We start from the raw sequence: 23,480 nt of genomic DNA, 5'->3' as shown, positions 1-23,480 counted from the left end.
CATCTGTCTTCTGGGAAGAACATACATGAACTGTGGAAAGTCCATCAGTTTTTGACTTTTTGCATACTACTACTCCATTTCTCCTCTAGCTTTTGGTTTTAGGTGTGGATCTTTTATGAGACAAAAGCATAAGCTGATCCACAAAGAGCATTTGATTTCATTCACTCCAGTTGCTTTTCTTTCTCCAACTGCAAATCTAATTCCTCAAAACGAACAATCCTACCTTGAATCTCTTTCATTGCTGCTCCAGATATAGCCATAATTGATATTTAACCCCAAAACATATACTCGTTTTGTCCCAACAAATACAAAAGACAAGGTTCATTTGGAACGTAGTTAACTCTAGGAATCAATAACTTTCTCAGCCGGTGGAAAACTGGATATGTTAACTCTGTATTGGTTGTCTAAGAATCAGCCTTGTATTTGGTTGAACCTTCAATATGTTTACCGAAAAGTTTGATCAGTCGTCTGAAGGTAGGGTAAAAAGACTACCATCCAAGTCTATAAGACAAACACACACATATTGATTTAAGTCAACGAGGAGCTGGGTAACGTTTTAGCTGCATATTCAAAATATTGTTAATGATTCTCTCTTCCTCCCAAATCAAGTCAGCATCTCCGAAATTGATTTGTTCATAATTGTAATTAATGTATAGCTCGATCTCCAAGCATTCCTGTACACTATATATATATGTATGTATCGTTGTAAACATATCAATATCAAGGAATATATTTTCTACAGTTTTAACTACCAAACAAAGTGGCTGAATCTTAAGAGAAATGTACAACTGATAAACAAAATCTTTTTGAGCTGGTCAATGGGGCAACCGTCATTGCATATGTAATCAGCGGAAAATTTTAAGCTTAGGTTCAATTTTTTTTTTTTTGGTGGAATAATTCATTAGTTGTTTTGTTGACTAGACATTTTTATTGCTGGAGCCTGGAGATAGTTGTCTTTAATTAAACCAGATAGCAGATTGGCAAAAGGCACAACCATTCTGCAATTTTTACTTCACATACATCACTTGCTGTTAATCATTTTTCATTGTGATCCAGTTTCTAATACATACAATGGCTGAAGCACTCATCTTGATGCTTCTAGAGAAATTGGCTTCTGTAACTTTTCAACTCACAGAAAAAAAGGTGAGACTGGTTTTGGATGTTGAGAAAGAAGTTGAACATTTCACTGGAAATCTTGAAGCAATTCAAGCTGTGCTTGAGGATGCAGAGCAGAAGCAAGTCAAGGATGCAAGCGTGAGGAATTGGTTGGATAAGCTCAAGGAAGTGTCCTTTAAGATGGATGACGTGCTGGATGAGTGGAACACTAAAATTCTGAGACAGAGTTGAGAATCAAGAAACAAACAATGAAACTGCTCTTGTTACCAAGAAGAAGAAGAAGGTATGGTTCTCTATACCCTCTCATTGCTTTTGTTTGGTCAAGTCAGTAGGGTAATTCTTCGTCGTGATATTGCACTCATCATAAAAGATCTGAATGATAAGCTAACTGTCATTGCTAATCAAAGGCAAGCATATAACTTGCAATCCATAGAAAGAAGCGCGGAACAACCTGAGCGAAACAAGAGTTCATCTTTTGTTGATATATCCAAAGTTTTTGGTCGTGACAATGAAAAAGATATTTTGATAAGCAGATTGTTGAGTGAGAATAGTCAAGAAGAGAGGGCGCTCCTTGTCATCCCTATCATAGGCATGGGAGGAGTTGGTAAGACAACTCTTACCCAACGAGTGTATGATGATGAAAATGTTAAATCCCATTTTGAGATGAGAATATGGGTTTGTGTCTCAGACCCTTTTGATGAGATCAAGATTGCCAAAGCCATTACTGATGGTAATGGTGTTTCAAATTCAGATGAGTTAGAAGCTGTCTTGCAATGCATGTCTAAATCCATTGAGGGGAAAAAGTTTCTCCTTGTCCTAGATGATGTATGGACCCAAAATCATACAAAGTGGGAACAATTAGAGTTACCTTTAATGCAGAATTGTGGTCAAGGTAGTAGAATAATTGTGACCACAAGAAAAGAGGAGGTCGCTATTATAATGGGAGCAACCCCTCACATGATGCACTTGAAGCAGTTGAGTATGCAAAATTGCTTGTCATTGTTCAATCACATTGCGTTTCTTGATAGGAAAGAGGATGTGTCTACTGTCTTCCGAGCTATTGGTGAGGGAATTGTGAAAAAATGTAAGGGTTTGCCACTTGCTTCAAAGACTTTGGCGAGTCTCATGCGCTATAAGAAGACGATGAAAGAATGGCAAGATGTTTTGGACAGTAAGATTTGGGATATAGAAGGGTTTGAACAACAAGTTTTTCAACCACTATTTCTCAGTTATCATGATTTGGCCCCTGCTGTCAGACGTTGTCTGTTATACTGTGCTACATTTCCAAAAGATTATGTGTTTGATAAAAATATCTTGATTGAGCTCTGGATGTCACAAGACTATCTTCATTCAAGAGGGAACCATGAAAAAGAAGTCATTGGTCAGATCTTTTTTGATAACTTAGTAATGCGCTCTTTCTTCCAAGATCTTGTGGATGATGAATTTGACAAGCTTACTATGCGTTGCAAAATGCATGATATTGTTCATGACTTTGTGCAGTCCCTCACTGAGAAAGAGTGTGTCATTATGGAGTTATCTGGTGCTAGCAACAAAACAGAGCCACTAGTGAGTAATAAGTTGCGCCATTTCACCTTAATGTCTGCACCTGAGTTCCCATCTTCTATGTCATCTCAGAATTACAAGAATCTGCGTACTCTCACAACTTTTAATTGCAAAATTTCTGCCGTAGACTTGAAGTTAATTTCAGAATTGAGATGTCTAAGAACATTAAATTTGAGTCACAATGGCCTCCAAGAGCTTCCACAGAACATTGGTGATTTGATACATTTGAGGTATCTTGACTTGTCTTTTAATCGTTCTTTGAAGAAATTACCCACCACTTTAGGTAATTTATTCAATCTGCAAACCTTGCGCCTTCTGCGCTGCAGGGCACTTAAAGAACTCCCTAAGAGCATGGGAAAGCTGATTAGCCTCAGACATCTTTACATTCAGTTTTGTGATCAGCTGAAGTACCTGCCAAAAGGGATTTGCAGATTAACAAGCTTGCAAACACTAGACATGTGCCCTGTTTATGGCAGTGAAGATGATGAAGCATTCAAGTTGGGGGATTTGGGAAGCTTGGACCAGCTTCAGGGTGCTCTCACCATAAAAGTTTTGGGGGATTGGAAGGATGCAAATGAGGCTGAGAATGCCCGTATGTGGAATAAAAACAACTTTTTTATTTGGGAGTTGATGCTTGCAATGAGGACAACATGAGAAGAAAAAGCAATGTGAAGATTTTGAATCTCTTACAACCACATCAAGATTTAAATTCTATAGAGATTTCTGTGTATGATGGCACCACCTGGCCTAAATGGATGATGTCTTTGTACAATTTGAGAGTACTTAGTCTTGATTCTTGTATGTGTGAGTTTTTGCCTCCTCTTGGGAAATTACCATTCCTTGAGAAGCTGTCAGTGAGCTATATGAGAAGACTGAAAAGGGTTGGAGTTGAATTTCTGGGGATAGAAGAAGCTCAAACATCAAGAAAATCATCCAAACGTACTGTTTTGTTCCCAAAATTAAAACAACTTCTGTTTTGGCGATTGTGGTGGTTGGAAGAGTGGAACGGTGGAAAGAAGAAGATTCTGACATTACAATAATGCCATGCCTTTCTAGCTTAAGAATTATGGACTGCAAAAGCCTCAAATTGCTGCCAGACTTCTTTTAAGATCACAACTGCAGAGTCTTGAAATCATTGGATGTTGGACTCTTGCCAAATGTTGTGAAGAAAGCAGAGGAAGGGAGTGGCCCAAGATTTCTCATATCCCAAACATCAAAGTTGAATAGTGGGGTAATTGGTTCTTGTTATTGATGCATTATTCATTCACCATATTTCCATTTCACTTGTGATCATTATCATATTTTTATGCTTCTTTTGTCTAGGGAATATGTAAGTGGTGGCAATATCGGTCTTCTATAATCTTCCGCCAACACATATTCTTCTAGTGAAAGGTAATGTTCTTTGTTTATATTATACTCAAATTTACTTCATTTTGATATGTCTATTATTTTAATTGTATGACAGCAACTTCTGGTGCGGCTGGAATGGTTTGCAGTTAGTTTGCATGTGAAATTCCCTGTTATAATAAAGACTTCATTTTTTTTTTTTTTTCACATAGATGTACTGATGGAGCATTTATACTTACATAGGGAGCATATATGTGTATACATTGGAAGAAGAACTACATGTTGTGAACGAAGTTTCAACTACGAAAGCAGACATCCCTGTCTGTTTTCTTTATATTGTTCTTAAACCATATCTGACATATCTTTACAAGTCTGTGAAGTATATATGATTTTCTAATACATCACTCTTTGTCCGTCTGCAACGTTTGGAGACATGCATTTCAAATTTTGTGTAAAAGATTTGAGTTTTAAACCTGTTCTGTCATTGTTGATGTAGTCATTACATCTTCTTACTGCAATCAAATAAACACAGACGCTATAGTTGCTTATTTCTTGGAATTACCAATGTAGGATTTACCTCCAGCTAGAGAAAAGATTCAATCTCAACCGACACACACTGTGCTGCAGGATTGTCAAGTATTGATAGACAATCAAGAAACTTGACTTTCCTTTTCCTATCCTTTTCACCTGATTGGTGAGGCTCGTACCGAGGTAGTTTTTCTTCTTTATCTAAAGTAATCCCCATGGAATAGTTTAAAGGCTTGATTTCACGCTTACTAGATGTCAAATTCGAATATCATTAGGCTGATATCTAATTTCCAAGGCAAGGCATTTTCATTTTGTAATGGCTGAAACTTTTTGTGGCACAGAAGAGACTGAGAAGAGTGATGTATCCAGCCTCGTTAGAAGACTTCACTTTCAAGTTTCCAATATAAAGTCATCCGAAGACCATACGAGGTCATTGTTTTGATTTGGTATATATACACAAACAGACACAAACACTTCAGTTTCTGGTAAACTTCCTTGGATAAATGATTGCAGGAATCCAAAATTCTTGATCCAGACCTTCTGAAAACATTGATTTTAGTACAATAGTAGAGGCAGTAGTTGCATTATTACCTGGAGAACGATTTCCGGGGGTCATTCTGCCTCTTGGCATAGGTCAGTAAGAGTTGAGAAGTAGCTTAATTAGGGTAGGCAATACAAATTTCCTCTCATGCAGTACTGTCTACAGTAATTGCAAGCCTTACATTCTCAAACAAGCATTATTTGCTGATGAACTTTAATTACCATTGAGTAATGGATAGGTTTGATACCTAAAAGAGATGCCCTTCATGATCCACATATTTCATACTTGTTCTACATGATATTAAAAAAAATTATTTGGCAAACAATGATTCACCAATAACCAATGTAATGATTTCATCAACCTGTCAACAGGCTGATGCATGACCGTGATCCTATATTAAATTATATACCCAAGATGAGAAGGTAATGGGTCCAACAGTTCATATTAATAATCTTGTTCTGATGTATTGATGCTTAAAGAGGAGCATTAATGTACATGATACTACCCTGTTATTCTAGGTCATCGCAAAATCTATTATACAAGGCAAAGAATACAAGAAGTAGAGTTATTTCAAAGGGTATATCAGCTGGGAATTCAAGGAACTGTTATCGGGGGCTTGTTCAGGTTTTTTCACAGGCAGAGAATGCTCGAAATTCCTCCCAATGTGATTCAATGCTTATTGGAGATAATGCAGCTTCCAACACCTACCCATACATTGAGATAATTGTCTTTGATCTTGTCTCTTTTATTTATGGCATTAATTTTGATCTTGTCTCTTTTATTTATAACGGTATGATCGTGTATGTTCTGTAATGTAAGATTCTTATTAATTGGATGACATCATTGCATTACTTTACTCTGCCATTATGCTGAAGCATTTCCTCCTGCATTCTTCCAAAGACTAAAATTTTCCCATTGGTACATCCTGATTTTTAAGCAATGCTAGAATTGACGGACCTCAAAAATCTTGATCCAGTTTTGTTTTATGATTTTTCAAAGTCGGGAAACCGGAAAAATCATAAAAACCAATTGCGACTGGATTTTTGAGGTCTGCCATTTGGAGAAGCTCCTAAAAATCATCACAATGGGCTTCAGCGTACCATACATTTGCCAAATGTATATTGCTTGGATAATATTGTTTATTTGGATCTTAAAGATGGATGGCATGATGAGCCTGGTGTTTAGTTTCGAGGTTGCTTGTTTTTGAAGCTTTCCAGATGGTTAACAAATTAGTTAGGGTCTGTCGAGAAGGTTAAACAGGTTCTAGCAATTGGAAGTGATTTGGTCTTTATCTCACTCTTCCATTGATTAACTAGAGTGTTCACAGTCATAAGGATAACCATGACCATACATAATTACAAGCATATTGTTGCATTTAAATGTGGGTTTAAACTTTAAAGTTGAAAGTTATAGAGAATCAATCATGGATTAACTGTGCATGTAAGGATGTTTTCTAGTATTTTAATTTTCAGCCGATAATGACATGCTTGAAGGATTACAACCATAATAATTGCTTTACAACCAAAATAATTGTTATGTTCTTCCCATTATGTTGTTGCTTGACTTCCAGTTAGTGCTCGTGTAAGGTAAAACTATCATGGAATATGCTATATATTATTCTGTTGTTCCTCGATGAAGTCATTCTGTTGCTTGTTAATAGGTCAAGAATCCCACAGCTCGCACTGAACACGAAGCCAGTACCTCCAAAATTGGTGAAGACCAGCTATTTTACTTTCAGCAAAGGGGAATAGACTATGAGAAAGCCATGGCTGCCATGATATCTGGTTTTTGCCAGGCAGTATTCAATGAGCTTCCTGATGAGTTTGGGTCTGAGGTGAATCAACTGATTGGCTTGAAGCTTGAAGGAACAGTGGGGTAGATAATTGTAACAGGACATATAAGGTGAGTCGAGCAAATCCAATCTTTTTGTCAATGGGTGTAAAATCCAAGTAGTTTGCAAGAGACCTTGTACATTATAAGATGGCTAGAATATGCACAAGTATGTACATAAATATTTGATGTAAATGTGTATCCTCTGTTGCCAGATTGCCCCACAGTAAATTGTTGAGATAGAAGCACTAATAACGTGCACAAAACATGTTGTGACAGAACTTTGCTTGTTGTTTGGCATCATTGTGCTGGTTATGAATTACGTTTTAAGCTCAAGAATGTGTCAAAGTTGCCATTTTACAGTTTTGTGTTGTTTTCACTTTTAGTACTTCAGGTTCATTGGATAAGTCCAGTACAGTTTTGGTGTTAGAATTGCATGAATTTTGTGAAATCTAAGCAGTTTCGGCAGAATAATACTGTAACAAAGGCACCAAAAGAAAATGAAAAGAAAAAAGGAACTGAAACTCACAGTTGTAAGTCTCTATTGATAACAAACAAAGGCACCTCAAAGATGGTGTTTATGTGACCTAAATCAAACATATTGGAATTGAAACCCAACACCCCCCCCCCCCCCAAAAAAAACAAAAAAAAAACAGGCATATATATCTGGTTAAACTGAATTTCAGACTTGAAGAATGTAGCCTACTTGCAGTTAGGTGTTGACAAGCAAAGCAGAAATTGCTTTCAGCTGAGAATCTAAGTTGTCTGTCCTTAAATAATACGAGTTTTCAATACACTGGCAATAATACTACATGTCTTCTGGGAAGAACATACATGAACTGCGGAAAGTCCATCAGTTTTTGCATTCTACTACTCCATTTCTCCTCTAGCTTTTGGTTTTAGGTGTGGATCTTTTATGAGACAAAAGCATAAGCTGATGCACAAAGAGCATTTGATTTCATTCATTCCAGTTTTGGCTTTTCTTTCACCAACCGCAAATCTAATTCCTCAAAACGAACAATCCTACCTTGAATCTCTTTCATTGCTTCTCCAGATATATCCTTAATTGACATTTAACCCCTAAACATATACTCGTTTTGTCCCACCTAAAAAGAGCCCATAGTTTCTAAAAGGGAGCTGAATTTGTACTCCCGGTTACACAATCTGCATCCCTTGCCCTCCTATTGTTCTGTTTTGTCTTTCCAACGTCTCTTAATTAACAACTTTTAATTTTTCTTATCTGACAGTCTGCTATTCCTTCTTCTCATTTTCTTTTCCTATCGCTCTAATTCTCTATCATCTTCCGTTTTTACATACATGAAAACAATTCAAACAAACAAAAAATTCAAAGGTTGATGTTGTGCTTGTGCTGGATTAGACAGCTGTAGAGAGCAAGTCAAATATGTGCATGAATGTTGAATAGGAATCTGGATTCTGGACAGAATATGGGGTTACAAATATAAAAGAGAAGGTTCTATTGGAACGTAGTTAACTCAAGGAATCAATAACTTTCCCAGCCGGTGGAAATCTGTATTGGTTGTCTAAGAATCAGCCGCCTTAATACAAATTTGGCTGAACCTTCAATATGTTTACCGAAAGTTTGATCAGTCATCTGTAGGTAGACTGGTAAGAGTAAAAAGACTACCATCTAAGTCTATAAGACAAACACACACACATAGTGATTAAGTCAACGAGCTTTAGCTGCATTAATTTGTTAATGGTTTTTGTTAGCGAGATTCTCTCTTCCTCCCCAAACAAGTCAGCATCTCCTAAATTGATTTGTTCATAATTGTAATTAATGTATAGCTCCTTCTCCAAGCATTCCTGTACACTATATATATATATATATATATATATATATATATATATATATATATATATATATATATATATATATATATATATATATATATACAGATCCTATCCAGAGCGAGGCATCGCTTTGAAATTTCAGAGCGAGGTTAGGGTTTATGGTCATTTTTCGGTCGCATATCCACATCTCAACCGTTCAGTTTCTAGGTACCAATGTATAGATCATCGCTGCAAAATTTCAATGAAATTGATGGTGTTTAAGGTATCTAACTCGCTTAAACAAATGGACGAACTGAATCTGTCCAACCTGAACCATACTAGCTTTAAGGCAATTATCAATGCCTTAACGACCATCAATTTGGCTGAAATTTTGCAGAGGTGATCTATACATTGGTACCTAAAAACTGAACGGTTGAGATGTGGATATGTGACTGACAAGTGACCCTAAACCCTAACTTCGCTCTGAAATTTCAAAGCGATGCCTCGCTCTGGATAGGATCTGTATATATATATATATATATATATATATCGTTTGTAGGGGTGTGCAAAACACAATACAAACCGGCAAAACCGGTCGGTTTATATATCGTTTGTAGGGGTGTGCAAAACACAATACAAACCGGACAAACCGGTCGAAACCGACCGGTAAATATGGTTTGGTTAAAGTTTTTTAGCGTTAAAATATGAAAGTTGGTTCAATACTGAACCAAACCGTTTATGAATTGGGTTGGTTTGGTTTTTCTTTTCCTTAAACCGCAAAACCCGAACCGACCGGTATGTATTAAATATAATAGGAAAAAAATTTAAAATTATATTCATAATATATTTATATATATATATATATATATTTGTGGTAGTCTTTTATAAGTAAGTTCTAAATCTCCAATTATAATTTGATTCTCAAAACCACCATATTGAATCCTAGACCCAAAGGCTTAAAATCCAAATAAGTGAATCATTTTGAAACTTTTTTTTTTTTGACAAAATTTTGAAACTATTTTGGATTTTGTTATTTGAATATTAGTTTTGGATTTTGATTATTAAATTTTTATTATTGAGATTGAGTTTTAGTATTTTATCATGAGTTTTTGTAAACAAAACGTTTATGCTATATAGGTTAAAGCCGCCTTACTGACCGAACCAAACCATCTTTTTTTTTTTTTTTTGACTTTGTCAAGGGGAACCCAAAGACTTCCTAGGCCCAAAATAAACCCCTTCGGCGCATGTGAAATGCTCCAACTGTGCATTGCAGCATATTGCCTGGCCACTTTAACAGCTTCGGGATTCGAACCTAGGTTGGGGAGCACACCCAACTAAGCAAGAACTACTAGGCCACTTGCAGTGGTTGAACCAAACCATCTTTAAATGGATTGGATTGAATCGGATTAAGTTCAGAGAAATATATTAATATCAATATATTAAGGCTGCTATCAATATATTAATATCAAGGAATATATTTTCTACAGTTTTAACTAGTAAACAAAGTGGCTGAAACTTCAGAGAAATGTACAACTGGTAAAAACAAATCTTTTTGAGTGTTATGAAAGTCAATATCCCATCTACTGTTGACCAGGAAATGAGTATTTGTCACTTAATATTTTAATTCCTTACTCTTTCTTGTACCACGGAAACGCACCGTTTCACTTTTGTGTTCATTGTCGTTTGGGTCGGTCCTCGTAGAGGAATCTCGTTGTACTGGTTACCTGTGTGGTTGAGACACGTGTCTGCCATGGTAGCGTCCAGCTATATTAGCTATTATCCTGTAGCTAAAGTTATTCGAAGATAATACAACTTTCTTTAGTCTTTCATTTGCTTTGCAATTTTCTCTCTACTCCTCTCTGAGATTCCCAGTAGTTAGGGCCAAACCCCTAACAATCTGGTATCAGAGCCCTCAATCTGAGGGAAGGATGGTTAAACTCAAGGGCACCGGGGGCACCGGACCACCACCCCACTCGTCCGGCGAGCTGTCTCATATGGAGTTCGAATTGCACGTCCATAAAGATGAAACGACAGCTAAAATTGGGGGCCTGTAGGACTCAATTATTGCCTTGCGTGCGGAGCTGTTGGACGCTATGCTGCAGATGCAGACCAACCTCCAAGCAGCACAAAAGCAACAAGGAACAACCCAGCTCAATTTTGGGTCACTGGGAACTTCATCCGGCACACCCATTTTGGGAACCTCTGTGGATTCTGCTACTTCAACCAGAGCAACTTCAACCACAGCTCAGATGATACGAGGGGGTAGCAATTCTAACCCTCACTCTAGCGCTCCACTTACTCTTGGTCCTAATGATGTAATTTTAGGCTTTTCTGGTGAAGTCTATTCGAAAATGATGAGCATGACTGATGTTGAATCTATTCGTTGTACTGCGGCCTTAATTAATAACTCTAGCATGATGCACAATCCCAATCATGGCCCTATGACTAGTCAGGGTACAGGAGGAGTTAGTAGTGTAAACAACATGAGCCACACAATGTTCCCACCACAACATCATTATTTTCAACCAAGATTCTAAAAAACGCTAGGCGCTAGTCGGGCGGTGATCCAGGGACTAGTGCCTAGGGGCCTAGGCGGGGGCCTAGGCGGTTTTTATTTTTAAATTTTTTTTAATTATTTTGTGACATAAAATTAATAAATAATGAATTATTAATTACCTAATATTATGCATGCTTATTAATAATGCATAACTTATTCTAACCTATTAATTGATAATGATTTTCTCACCAAAAAAAAAAGATTAATTGATAATGATAGGCAACTATCACTACACGTCTACACCACTTTTTTTTCTTTTTTTTAAGGTACCACTTCTTTCTCAAACCACTTTATCTTCCATTCTTCCTCACGTGGACTATTCAATCAAAAAGATTCACGTGGACTCATCTTCCTATCCTCATCTATTTTCTCTCATCTTCTTCTACAGTCCACAAATATAACACGCCCAAGGGCCAAGGTGAATGGTGATTTGGTGAATGCGTTCGAAGAGCTGCTTTCTCTGTTTCTCCCATGAGTCCCGGTAAGATCCGCTCTCCGATTTTGATTCTACCAGAGGAGCATATCCTTATTGTTTTTGTCCAGATCCGTTCCTACAACTGTGCAGCAAGCTAGAAAGAAATAAACCCATAAATTCAACTTACCAATTCTGCAATTCAACGATTTCAACCCAGAATGATGTTTGAGACTTTGAGTTCGAATGATGTTTTACCCCATTTGAGTTTAAGAAAAAAAAAAAAAGGCAGTAGCGCCTAATCGCACAGCACCCAGGACGACCCGCCCAGACCGCCTAGCCCGACTAGGCGGCCGACTTTCAGCCTGGCGCCCAGCTCGATCGATTAGCCTAAAATCCGAACTGTATGGAGGCGCCCAGCGCCTAGGAGGCCGCCTAGCCCGATTTTTAGAACCTTGTTTTCAACACACCAACTTTGGGTCCCAACCATTCAATTTTGTTACGGGTCCATTTCAACACCCATACCCTGGTTTCCATGCTTTTGGTTATGCTCCCACATCACATATGAGCACCACAGATCCTTTTGTCATGAATTATTCAGGGCCATGTCCACATTCATCAGTGCAGGCTACTTCACCTTTTGCTGTACCCACATTTGTTAATCAGCTGGGTGCATCCCAAGCTACAATTGATACTTCACTTCCTGCCTATTCGGTCTATTCACAACCATAGCCTAGCTCACACCCTAGTTTGAGCTACCCAGCCATGATGCACATCCACACACCGCCACATTATTATCAACAGATGTGGTCACCCCATCATGATCCTAATTTACCCACCATGAAGCAAATGAGGCTCGAATTCAACACTTTTAGTGGAGGGGACCCGGTTGGGTGGCTTAATAAGGCGGAACAGTTTTTTGCTTTCTACCAGATACCAGAGGATAGGAAACTTGCCATAGCCACTATGCACTTGGATGACAAAGCCTCGGACCGGTGGTACATGTTTCAACATGAATTTCCACCCACTTGGCCAGGTTTGGCTGATTTGTTGATGAGGGAATTCAGCAGCCACAACATCATTGATTACCAAGCTACTTTGGCAAGGATGAATCAAACTGGAACTGTGGAACAATATAAAGAGGAGTTTACTAAGCTATCAAGAAGAGCACCAGGTTTTTCACCTCAGGTACTATTGTCTTGTTTCCTTGGAGGACTGAAAAGTGAAATCAGAGCTGATGTTAAAGCCCAGAAACCTAAATCGTTGTATGAAGCCTGTGAGTTAGCCAAGATTTTCAGAGAAAGAGAAGCCCATAGTAAGAATTAGAACTAGACTACGAGGGGACTCAGGAGTACATCTGGAGTTCATCCAAATTTCAGTTCCTCAAATAGAGCTTTTACACCTATTGGGACTACACAAATCACCAGACCTCAAGGACCTATGTCACGAGTTACAGAAGCCACAACCCGGACTGCAACTCACACCAACACTAGTGGAGGAAAGAGGTTATCTCAAGCAGAATACCAAGAGAGGAGAGCGCGCAATCAATGTTTTTTTTGTGAAGAGACATTTAAGCCAGGCCACAACTGCCGGAAAGGTCAAGCAATGATCATTGAGGTGATGCAGGAGGAAATTGACATTCCAGGGCCTACTATGCCCGAAACCAATGGTGATAATCAATACAATGATGAGCAGGAGGAAACTGAAGTCCAATTGCAAGTTCTAGGGGAGGATGGTAATTCGGATACAATGCAGTTGAAGGGCACATGCAACAATAGGACTGTACATGTTCTTATTGACACGGGTGCTTCTCACAATTTTATCCATCCCAATGTGCTCAAGAATTTGAGAACCAAGGCCACTAACATTACACCTTTGAAGGTCCGGCTGGCCAGTGGGGCCATAATGCATACTAGGGGGCAGGTGAGAGTAGAAATGCAAGTACAAAATTTCTTATTTTCAGCTGATTTCTATGTTTTGCCTGTTTCAGGTTGTGAAGTGGTCTTAGGGGCCACGTGGCTCAGAACTTTAGATGACATAACTTGGAATTTTGAAACTATGAAAATGCAATTTCATAGTAACCAAACCAAGTATGTGTTGCAAGGGCAGACTAAGGCACATGCTGATGTGGTCAGTTGCAAAGCAATGACCAGGTTATTAAGGAAAGAGAAAGAAGCAGTCATGGTTCAATTGTGTCCTGTATCTGTGGCTAGGACTACTGAGGGTGTACATCCGGAAATCCAACGCTTGATGGAACAATATGCCACGCTCTTTCAGCCCCCCACAACTTTACCACCAGCAAGAGCAAATGATCATCGAATAGAGTTAGTCCCTAATACTCCAGCTGTTAGCGTCAGACCCTACAGGTACCCCCACTTCCAGAAATCTGAGATTGAAAAAATTGTTCATGAAATGCTTGCCAATGGGATTATTCGACCAAGTGTCTCCCCATTTTCTTCACCAGTGCTGTTAGTTAAAAAGAAAGATGGGACATGGAGGATGTGTGTGGATTATAGATCGTTGAACTCAGCCACGGTTAAAGACAAGTACCCTATACCTGTGGTTGATGAGCTGATTGATGAAGTTCATGGAGCCACTATATACACCAAGTTGGATTTACTGTCTGGATATCACCAAATCAGAATGCAGGAGCAAGACATAGGCAAAACGGCATTTCGAACACATTCAAGGCACTATGAATTCCTGGTAATGCCCTTCGGATTGACAAATGCTCCATCCACATTCCAATCGGTCATGAATGATATTTTGAGAGATTACTTGAGAAAATTTGTGCTGGTGTTTTTTGATGACATTCTTATCTATAGTGCTACCTTGGAGGAACATTTGTCTCATCTAAAATTGGTTTTCAAAAGGCTACAACAGCACTCCTTAAAGGTTAAAGAGAGCAAATGCCGCTTTGGAGTACCACAGGTGGAGTACCTAGGCCATATCATCAGTGCACAAGGGGTAGCTGTGGATCCAGCTAAGATTGAGAGCATTAAAACTTGGCCTAAACCTAAAACCTTGAAGGGGTTGAGAGGTTTTTTAGGGTTGGCTGGTTATTATAGAAAATATGTGCTACACTTTGGTATAATAGCCAAGCCCTTGACTGATATGCTTAAAAAGGGTGGATTCACATGGAGTGAAGAATCGGAAAGGGCATTTGAAGCTCTCAAGGAAGCCATGATATCCACCCCGGTGTTAGCTATTCCTGATTTCACCCAAGAGTTCATAGTTGAGTGTGATGCGTCAGAAAAAGGAATTGGAGCTGTCCTATCTCAAGCAGGCCATCCCATTGCCTTCCTAAGCAAGGCTCTAGGTCCCAAACACTCCACATTACCGGTCTATGATAAAGAGATGCTTGCAGTGATTTTTGCGGTGGAACATTGGAGACCCTACCTCTTAGGACACCACTTTAAGATCTATACGGACCACCGGACCATCGAGCACTTCTTGAAACAGCGAATTACTACACCGGCACAACAGAAATGGTTGTTGAAACTTATGGGGTATGATTACTCAATCCATTACAAAGCTGGCAAATATAATGTCGTCCCCGATGCCTTATCCAGGAAGTCTGAATTATCAGTGTTAACTAGGCTTTCACAACCGGTACATCACTTTGTGGAAGAAATGAGACAAGCTTGTTTACTAGATCTTGAAGCTTCTCATGTGATACATGAGCTGCAACATAACTCGAGTGCTCCCAAACACTACAAGTTAGTAAACACTACAACATAACTATAATTTTTGTCCCACAAAGCAATGACTGGAGGAAAAAGATCATGAGTGAGTTACATGATGGTTATATTGGGGGCATGCTGGGCGGTTACGAACTTACAAGCGGATCAATAGATCTTTTGCATGGCCTAACATGCTACGTGATATCAAGAAGTTCATAGCAGATTGCCAAATTTGTCAAATTAATCACTATGAAACTGTGAGACCTCCAGGCCTGCTGCAGCCAAACTCTATACCTGAGAAAGCTTGGTCCGAAATTTCCATGAATTTTATTGATGGCTTGCCTAAATCGGAAGGGAAGACTGTCATGTGGGTGGTCGTGGACAGGTTAACCAAATTTGGTCACTTTATTCCCATGTCACATCCGTACACTGCTGCTTCTGTGGCTAAGTTGTTTGTTCAGGAAATCTTTAGATTGCATGGCATGCCTGAACACATAATTTCAGACAGAGACCCAGTGTTCCTCAATTTGTTCTGGGAGTCTTTTTTTAAGCTGCAAGGGACAAAGCTAGATAAATCATTAGCCTATCATCCACAGAGTGATGGCCAAACTGAGAATTTAAATCGGACCTTGGAATAATACTTAAGATGTATGGCCAGTGAAAAACCAACTAGTTGGGTGCAAGCTTTACCTTGGGCTGAGTGGTGGTACAACTCAGCTTATCATTCTGCAATCCAGATGACTCCTTTTCAGGCACTCTATGGCTATCCACCACCCTCAGTGATACCCTATCTACCGGGTTCAACATCAGTTGCTGCTGTGGATCAACAACTCAGAAGCAGGGATACACTTCTAGCTGCACTTAAGCTAGCGGAATCTTCAAGTGGCTCAGTCCAGAATGAAAGGTTTTTATGACAAAAAGCATACTGAAAGGAAGTTTGAAGTGGGTGATCAAGTCTATCTCAAGCTCCAGCCTTACAGACAACTCTCTGTACGCAAAGATGAGTTCCATAAACTATCCCAATGGTACTACGGACCATTTGAGGTTCTGGAAAGAATCGGGACGGTTGCCTACATATTGAAGCTTCCTCCATATGCAAGAATTCACAACGTCTTTCATGTTTCTTTGCTTAAAAAGAAATTGGGAGATAATGCTACAGTAGAAGCACTGTTGCCTCATGTGAGTGATTCTGCTAATCCTAAGTGGGAGCCGATGGCAGTACTGGACAGAAGAGTTTTCAAAAAGAAGGGGGTTGCTGGCACTCAGTGGCTAGTTCAATGGCTTGGGACCTCTCCGGAAGAGTCTACATGGGAAGATGCTGAGCATATACTAATGAGATTCCCTCGTTTTGACCCTGATAAAGAGCACTGCTGCCCCACTCCTGAACTTGAGGTCAAGTTCTTTTTTAAGCCGGGAGGACTGTTTGAAAGTCAATATCCCATCTACTGTTGACCGGGAAATGAGTATTTGTCACAATATTTTAATTCCCTACTTTTTCTTGTACCGCGGAAACGCACCGTTTCACTTTTGTGTTCATTGTCGTTTGGGTCGGTCCTCTACCATCTCGTTGCACTGGTTACGCTAATATTATCCTGTAGCTCAAGTCATTCGAAGAAAATACAATTTTCTTTAGTCTTTCATTTGCTTTGCAATTTTCTCTCTACTCCTCTCTGAGATTCCCAGTAGTTAGAGCCAAACCCCTAACATTGAGCTGGTCAATGGGGCGAACGTCATTGCATATGTGAGATCCAGTTTCTAATACATACAATGGCTGAGGCACTCATTTTGATGCTTCTAGAGAAATTGGCTTCTGTAACTATTCAACTCACAGAAAAAAAGGTGAGACTGGTTTTGGATGTTGAGAAAGAAGTTGAAGAATTCACTGGAAATCTTGAAGCAATTCAAGCTGTGCTTGAGGATGCAGAGCAGAAGCAAGTCAAGGATGCAAGCGTGAGGAATTGGCTGGATAAGCTCAAGGAAGTGTCCTTTAAGATGGATGACGTGCTGGATGAGTGGAACACTGAAATTTTGAGACAAAAAGTTGAGAATCAAGAAACACACAATGAAACTGCTCTTGTTACCAAGAAGAAGGTATGGATCTCTATACCCTCCCATTGCTTTTGTTTTGGTCAAGTCAGTAGGGTAAGTCTTCGTCGTGATATTGCACTCATCATAAAAGATCTGAATGATAAGCTAACTGTCATTGCTAATCAAAGGCAAGCATATAACTTGCAATCCATAGAAAGAAGCGCGGAACAACCTGAGCGAAACAAGAGTTCATCTTTTGTTGATATATCCAAAGTTTTTGGTCGTGACAATGAAAAAGATATTTTGATAAGCAGATTGTTGAGTGAGAATAGTCAAGAAGAGAGGGCGCTCCTTGTCATCCCTATCATAGGCATGGGAGGAGTTGGTAAGACAACTCTTACCCAACTAGTGTATAATGATGAAAATGTTAAATCCCATTTTGAGATGAGAATATGGGTTTGTGTCTCCGACCCTTTTGATGAGATCAAGATTGCCAAAGCCATTACTGATGGTAATGGTGTTTCAAATTCAGATGAGTTAGAAGCTGTCTTGCAATGCATGTCTAAATCCATTGAGGGGAAAAAGTTTCTCCTTGTCCTAGATGATGTATGGACCCAAAATCATACAAAGTGGGAACAGTTAGAGTTACCTTTAATGAAGAATTGTGGTAAAGGTAGTAGAATAATTGTGACCACAAGAAAAGAGGAGGTCGCTATTATGATGGGAGCAACCCCTCAAATGATGCACTTGAACCAGTTGAGTATGCAAAATTGCTTGTCATTGTTCAATCACATTGCGTTTCTTGATAGGAAAGAGGATGTGTCTACTGTCTTCCGAGCTATTGGTGAGGGAATTGTGAAAAAATGTAAGGGTTTGCCACTTGCTGCAAAGACTTTGGCGAGCCTCATGCGCTATAGGAAGACGATGAAAGAGTGGCAAGATGTTTTGGACTGTAAGATTTGGGATATAGAAGGGTTTGAGCAACAAGTTTTTCAACCACTTTTTCTCAGTTATCATGATTTGGCCCCTGCTGTCAGACGTTGTCTGTTATACTGTGCTACTTTTCCAAAAGATTATGTGTTCGACAAAAATATCTTGATTGAGCTCTGGATGTCACAAGACTATCTTCATTCAAGAGGGAACCATGAAAAAGAAGTCGTTGGTCAGATCTTTTTTGATAACTTAGTAATGCGCTCTTTCTTCCAAGATCTTGTGGATGATGAATTTGACAAGCTTACTATGCGCTGCAAAATGCATGATATTGTTCATGACTTTGTGCAGTCCCTCACTGAGAAAGAGTGTGTCATTATGGAGTTATCTGGTGCTAGCGACAAAACAGAGCCACTAGTGAGTAATAAGTTGCGCCATTTCACCTTAATGTCTGCACCTGAGTTCCCATCTTCTATGCCATCTCAGAATTACAAGAATCTGCGTACTCTCACAACTTTTAATTGCAAAATTTCTGCCATAGACTCGAAGTTAATTTCAGAACTGAGATGTCTAAGAACATTAAATTTGTGTCACAATGGCCTCCAAGAGCTTCCAGAGAACATTGGTGATTTGCTACATTTGAGGTATCTTGACTTGTCTTTTAATCGTTCTTTGAAGAAATTACCCACCACTTTAGGTAATTTATTCAATCTGCAAACCTTGCGCCTTCTGCGCTGCAGGGCACTTAAAGAACTCCCTAAGAGCATGGGAAAGCTGATTAGCCTGAGACATCTTTACATTCAGTTTTGTGATCAGCTGAAGTACTTGCCAAAAGGGATTGGCAGATTAACAAGCTTGCAAACACTAGACATGTGCCCTGTTTATGGCAGTGAAGATGATGAAGCATTCAAGTTGGGGGATTTGGGAAGCTTGGATCAGCTTCAGGGTGCTCTCACCATAAAAGTTTTGGGGGATTGGAAGCATGCAAATGAGGCTGAGAATGCCCGTTTGTGGAATAAAAAACAACTTTTTTATTTGGGAGTTGATACTTCCGATGACAACATGAGTAGAAAAAGCAATGTGAAGATTTTGAATCTCTTACGACCACATCAAGATTTAAATTCTTTAGAGATTTCTGTGTATAATGGCACCACCTGGCCTCATTGGATAATGTCTTTGTACAATTTGAGAGTACTTAGTCTTGATTCTTGTGAGTGTGAGTTTTTGCCTCCTCTTGGGAAATTGCCATTCCTTGAGAAGCTGTCAGTGAGCTATATGGCAAGACTGAAAAAGGTTGGAGTTGAATTTCTGGGAATAGAAGAAGCTCAAACATCAATGAAATCATCTAAACGTACTGTTTTGTTCCCAAAATTAAAACAACTCCTGTTTTGGCGATTGGTGGAGTTGGAAGAGTGGAACGGAATGGAAGGGTGGAAAGAAGAAGATTCTGACATTACAATAATGCCATGCCTTTCTAGCTTAAGAATTATGGACTGCAGCAATTTGAGGCTTCTGCCAGACTTCTTGCAAAGATCCCAACTGCAGAGTCTTGAAATCATTGGAAGTTGGATTCTTGCCAGATGTTGTGAAGAAGGCAGAGGAAGGGAGTGGCCCAAGATCTCTCATATCCGAAACATCAAAGTTGAATACCATTGATGATTTCAGGTAATTGGTCATTGTTAATTATGCATTATTCATTCACCATATTTCCATTTCAGTTGTGATCATTATTATATGCTTCTTTTATCCAGGGCAATTGCAACTCGTGGCTATATCCATCTTCTATAATCTTCTGCCACCACATATTCTTCTATTGAAAGGTAATTTTCTTTGTTTATATTATACTCAAATTTACTTCATTTTAATATGTTTATTATTTTAATTGTATGATAGCAACTTCTGGTGTGGATGGAATGGTTTGCAGTTAGCTTGCATGTGATTGCTATGGTATTACCTGTTATAATATCCTTGCTGTTATCTTCTTTCTCTCCCCATTAGGTTATCTTGAAAAACTTCCTCTCTTTTTTTTTTCACATAGATGGACCATTTGTACTTTACCTATGGAGCATATATGTGTATACATCGGAAGAAGAAGAACGAGTTGTGAACTAAGTATCAACTACGAAAGCAGACATGTCTGTCTGTTTTCTTCATATTGTTCTTAAACTATATCTGATATATCTTTACAAGTCTGTCAAGTATATATGATTTACTATACATCACTGTTTGTGCTTCTGCAACGTTTGGAGACATGCATTTCAAATTTTGTGTGAAAGATTTGAGTTTTAAGCCTGTTCTGTCATTGTTGATGTAGTCATTACATCTTCTTACTGCAATCGAATAACCACAGATACTATAGTTGCTTATTTCTTGGAACTACCAATGTAGGATTCACCTCCAGCTAGAGAAAAGATTCAATCTCAACTGATGCAGGATTGTCAAGTATTGATAGACAATCAAGAAACTTGACTTTCCTTCTCCTATCCTGTTCAGTTGATTGGTGAGGCTCGTACTGAGGTAGTTTTTCTTCTTTTTCTAGAGTAACCCCCATGCAATAGTTTTAAGGCTTGATTTCACACTTGCTAGAAGTCAAATTCGAATATCATTAGGTTTGATATATAATTTCCAAGGCAAGGCATTTTCTTTTCGTAATGGCCGAAACTTTTTGTGGCACAGAAAAGACTGAGAAGAGTGATGTATCCCAAAACTCTTGTTTTAAGACTTCGCTTTCAAGTTTCCAATATAAAGTCATCAGAAGACCATATGAGGTCAGTGTTTTGTTTTGGTATATATACACAAATAGACACACACACTTTAGTTTCTAGCAAACTTCCTTAGATAAATGATTGCAAAAATCTAAAATTCTTGATCCAGTCCTTCTGAAAACATTGATTTTAGTACAATAGTAGAGACAGTAGTTGCATTATTACCTGAAGAATGATTTCCGGGGGTCATTCTACCTCTTGGCATGGGTCAGTAACAGTTGAGAAGTAGCTTAGGGTAGGCAATATAAATTTCCTCTCTCATGCAGTACTGTCTACAGTAATTGCAAGCCTTACATTCTCAAACAAGTATTATTTGCTGATGAACTTTAATCACTATTGAGTAGGGTTATTTCTGGACAATATAACCAAAGTAATGGATAGGTTTGATACCTAAAAGATGCCCTTCATGATGCACATATTTCATGCTTGTTCTATATGATATTAAAAAAATTTATTTGGCAAACAGTGATTTACCAATAACCAATGTAATGAGTTCATCAACCTGTCAACAGGCTGATGCATGACCGTGATCCTATATCAGATTATATACCCAAGATGAGAAGGTAATGGTTCCAACAGTTCATATTAATAATCTTGTACTGATGTAGTGATGTTTAAAGAGGAGCATTAATGTACATGATACTACCTGTTGTTCTAGGTCACCGCAAAATCTATCATCAAGGCAAAGAATACAAGAAGTAGAATTACTTCAAAGGGTATATGAGCTGGGAATTCAAGGAACTGTTATCGGGGGCCTTGTGCAGGTTATTGGACGCCTACCCACACATTGAGGTAATTTTCTTTGATCTTGTCTCTTTTTATGGTGTTACGATCATGTATGTTCTTTAATGTAATACAACTTTGCCTATTGTTTGATGATTCTTCATTGGATGACATCATTGCATTACATTATGTTACTCTGCCATTATGCTGAAGCATTTCCTCCTACATTCTCCCAAATTCTTTTTGTCCAAAATCATGATTTTCACCCAAAATTGTGGCCAAATTTTCATGTTCTTATTTTCTCACCATAATCTTTCCATTGGTACATCCTGATTTTTAAGCAATGCTAGAATTGACGGACCTCAAAAATCTTGACCCAATTTTGTTTTACAATTTTTCAAAGTCAGAAAACTGAAAAATCATAAAAAAGAATGGGGTCTGGATTTTTAAAGTCTGTCAGTTGGAGAAGCTCCTAAAAATCATCACAATTGGCTTCAGCTTATCATGCATTTGCCAAATGTATCTTGCTTGGATAATTTTGTTGATTTGGTTCTTCAAGATGGAAGGCATGATGAGCCTGGTGTTTTGTGTCAAGGTTGCTTGTTGGTGATGCTGGCCAGATGGTTAACAAAATGAACTGAGAAGGTTAAAACAGGTTCTGGCAATTGGAAGTGATTTGGTCTTTATCTTACTCTTCCATTGATTATCTAGAGTGTTCATAAGCATATTGTTGCATTTAAGTGTGGGTTTAAAGTCGAAAGTTATAGGGAATTGATGATGGATTAACTGGAACATCCTTACATGCTACTAGTTTTTTAATTTTCAGCCGATAAAGACTTGTTTGAAGGTTTACAACCATATTAACTGCTTTGCAATTGGCTGTTTTGGCATTAATTGTCAGTTTGATTCTTTCTTTTCAAAACAAGTGTTATGTTCTTCCCATTATGTCGTTGCTTTTTTTGCAGTTAGTGCTCGTGTAATGTAAAACTATCATGGAATATACGATTAGTCTTTGTTCCTCAATGAAATCATCTGTACTTGTTAACAGGTCAAGAATCCCACAGCTCGCATTGAACACGAAGCCAGTACCTCCAAAATTGGTGAAGACCAGCTATTTTACCTTCAGCAAAGGGGAATAGGCTATGAGAAGCCATGGCTGCCATGATATCTGGGTTTTGCCAGGCAGTATTCAATGAGCTTCCTGACGAGTTTGGATCTGAGGTGAATCAACTGATTGGCTTGAAGCTCGAAGGAACAGTGGGGTAGATAATTGTAACAGGATGAGTCGAGGAAATCCAATCTTTTTGTCAACGGGTGTTAAATCCGAGCAGTCTGCAAGAGACCTTGTACGTTATAAGATGGCTAAAATATGCATAAGCATGTACGTAAATATTTGATGTAAATGTGTATGATCTGTTGCCAGATTGCCCACAATAACTGAGATAGAAGCACTAATAACGTGCACAAAACTTGTGGCATTAATGTGCTGGTTATGAATTACTTTTTAAGCTCAAGAATGTGTATTAAGTTGACCATTTTACAGTTCTGTGTTGTTATTACTTTTAGATTGGTATAGAAAAGCAGAGTACTTCAGGTTCTTTGGATCAGTCTGGAGTCCGGAATGGACAGAACTACAGTTTTGGTGTTTGAATTGCATGAATTTTGT

At 38.6% G+C, this 23,480-nt stretch overlaps 2 protein-coding genes across 31 annotated transcripts; both read left to right on the top strand.

Annotated features, from left to right (window-relative positions):
- The first annotated feature begins 861 nt into the window (after positions 1-861).
- On the top strand, positions 862-23,459 carry LOC121049055 (putative disease resistance protein RGA3). Of its 12 annotated transcripts, XM_040505503.1 has the most exons (9): positions 862-1,143; positions 1,229-3,910; positions 4,003-4,071; positions 4,597-4,737; positions 4,896-4,983; positions 5,068-5,187; positions 5,467-5,517; positions 5,614-5,885; positions 6,756-7,134. In XM_040505503.1, the coding sequence occupies exon 2, from the start codon at positions 1,402-1,404 to the stop codon at positions 3,331-3,333; it is 1,932 nt and encodes a 643-aa protein (XP_040361437.1). In that variant the 5' UTR covers positions 862-1,143; positions 1,229-1,401; the 3' UTR covers positions 3,334-3,910; positions 4,003-4,071; positions 4,597-4,737; positions 4,896-4,983; positions 5,068-5,187; positions 5,467-5,517; positions 5,614-5,885; positions 6,756-7,134. The 12 variants fall into 12 exon arrangements, with proteins under 12 accessions (XP_040361437.1, XP_040361445.1, XP_040361446.1 ...); XM_040505511.1 differs by adding an exon at positions 23,036-23,459 and having other exon boundaries at positions 4,896-5,517; positions 6,756-6,997; XM_040505512.1 differs by adding an exon at positions 7,141-7,285 and having other exon boundaries at positions 4,896-5,517; positions 6,756-6,997.
- On the top strand, positions 16,775-23,042 carry LOC112201782 (putative disease resistance protein RGA3). Of its 19 annotated transcripts, none has more exons than XM_040505489.1 (7): positions 16,775-19,991; positions 20,078-20,146; positions 20,715-20,826; positions 21,003-21,094; positions 21,604-21,654; positions 21,750-21,883; positions 22,863-23,042. In XM_040505489.1, exon 1 carries the CDS (start codon positions 17,136-17,138, stop codon positions 19,980-19,982), a length of 2,847 nt encoding a protein of 948 aa, XP_040361423.1. In that variant the 5' UTR covers positions 16,775-17,135; the 3' UTR covers positions 19,983-19,991; positions 20,078-20,146; positions 20,715-20,826; positions 21,003-21,094; positions 21,604-21,654; positions 21,750-21,883; positions 22,863-23,042. The 19 variants fall into 19 exon arrangements, with proteins under 19 accessions (XP_040361423.1, XP_040361425.1, XP_040361419.1 ...); XM_040505491.1 differs by having other exon boundaries at positions 21,558-21,654; XM_040505485.1 differs by having other exon boundaries at positions 20,715-20,843; positions 21,008-21,094.
- Positions 23,460-23,480: the final 21 nt, after the last annotated feature.

The sequence above is a fragment of the Rosa chinensis genome, chromosome 5 (assembly GCF_002994745.2).
Source record: "Rosa chinensis cultivar Old Blush chromosome 5, RchiOBHm-V2, whole genome shotgun sequence".
Taxonomy (NCBI): Eukaryota; Viridiplantae; Streptophyta; class Magnoliopsida; order Rosales; family Rosaceae; genus Rosa; species Rosa chinensis.
Note: the sequence above shows the minus strand (reverse complement) of the source record. Positions and strands in the feature narration are given on the sequence as shown.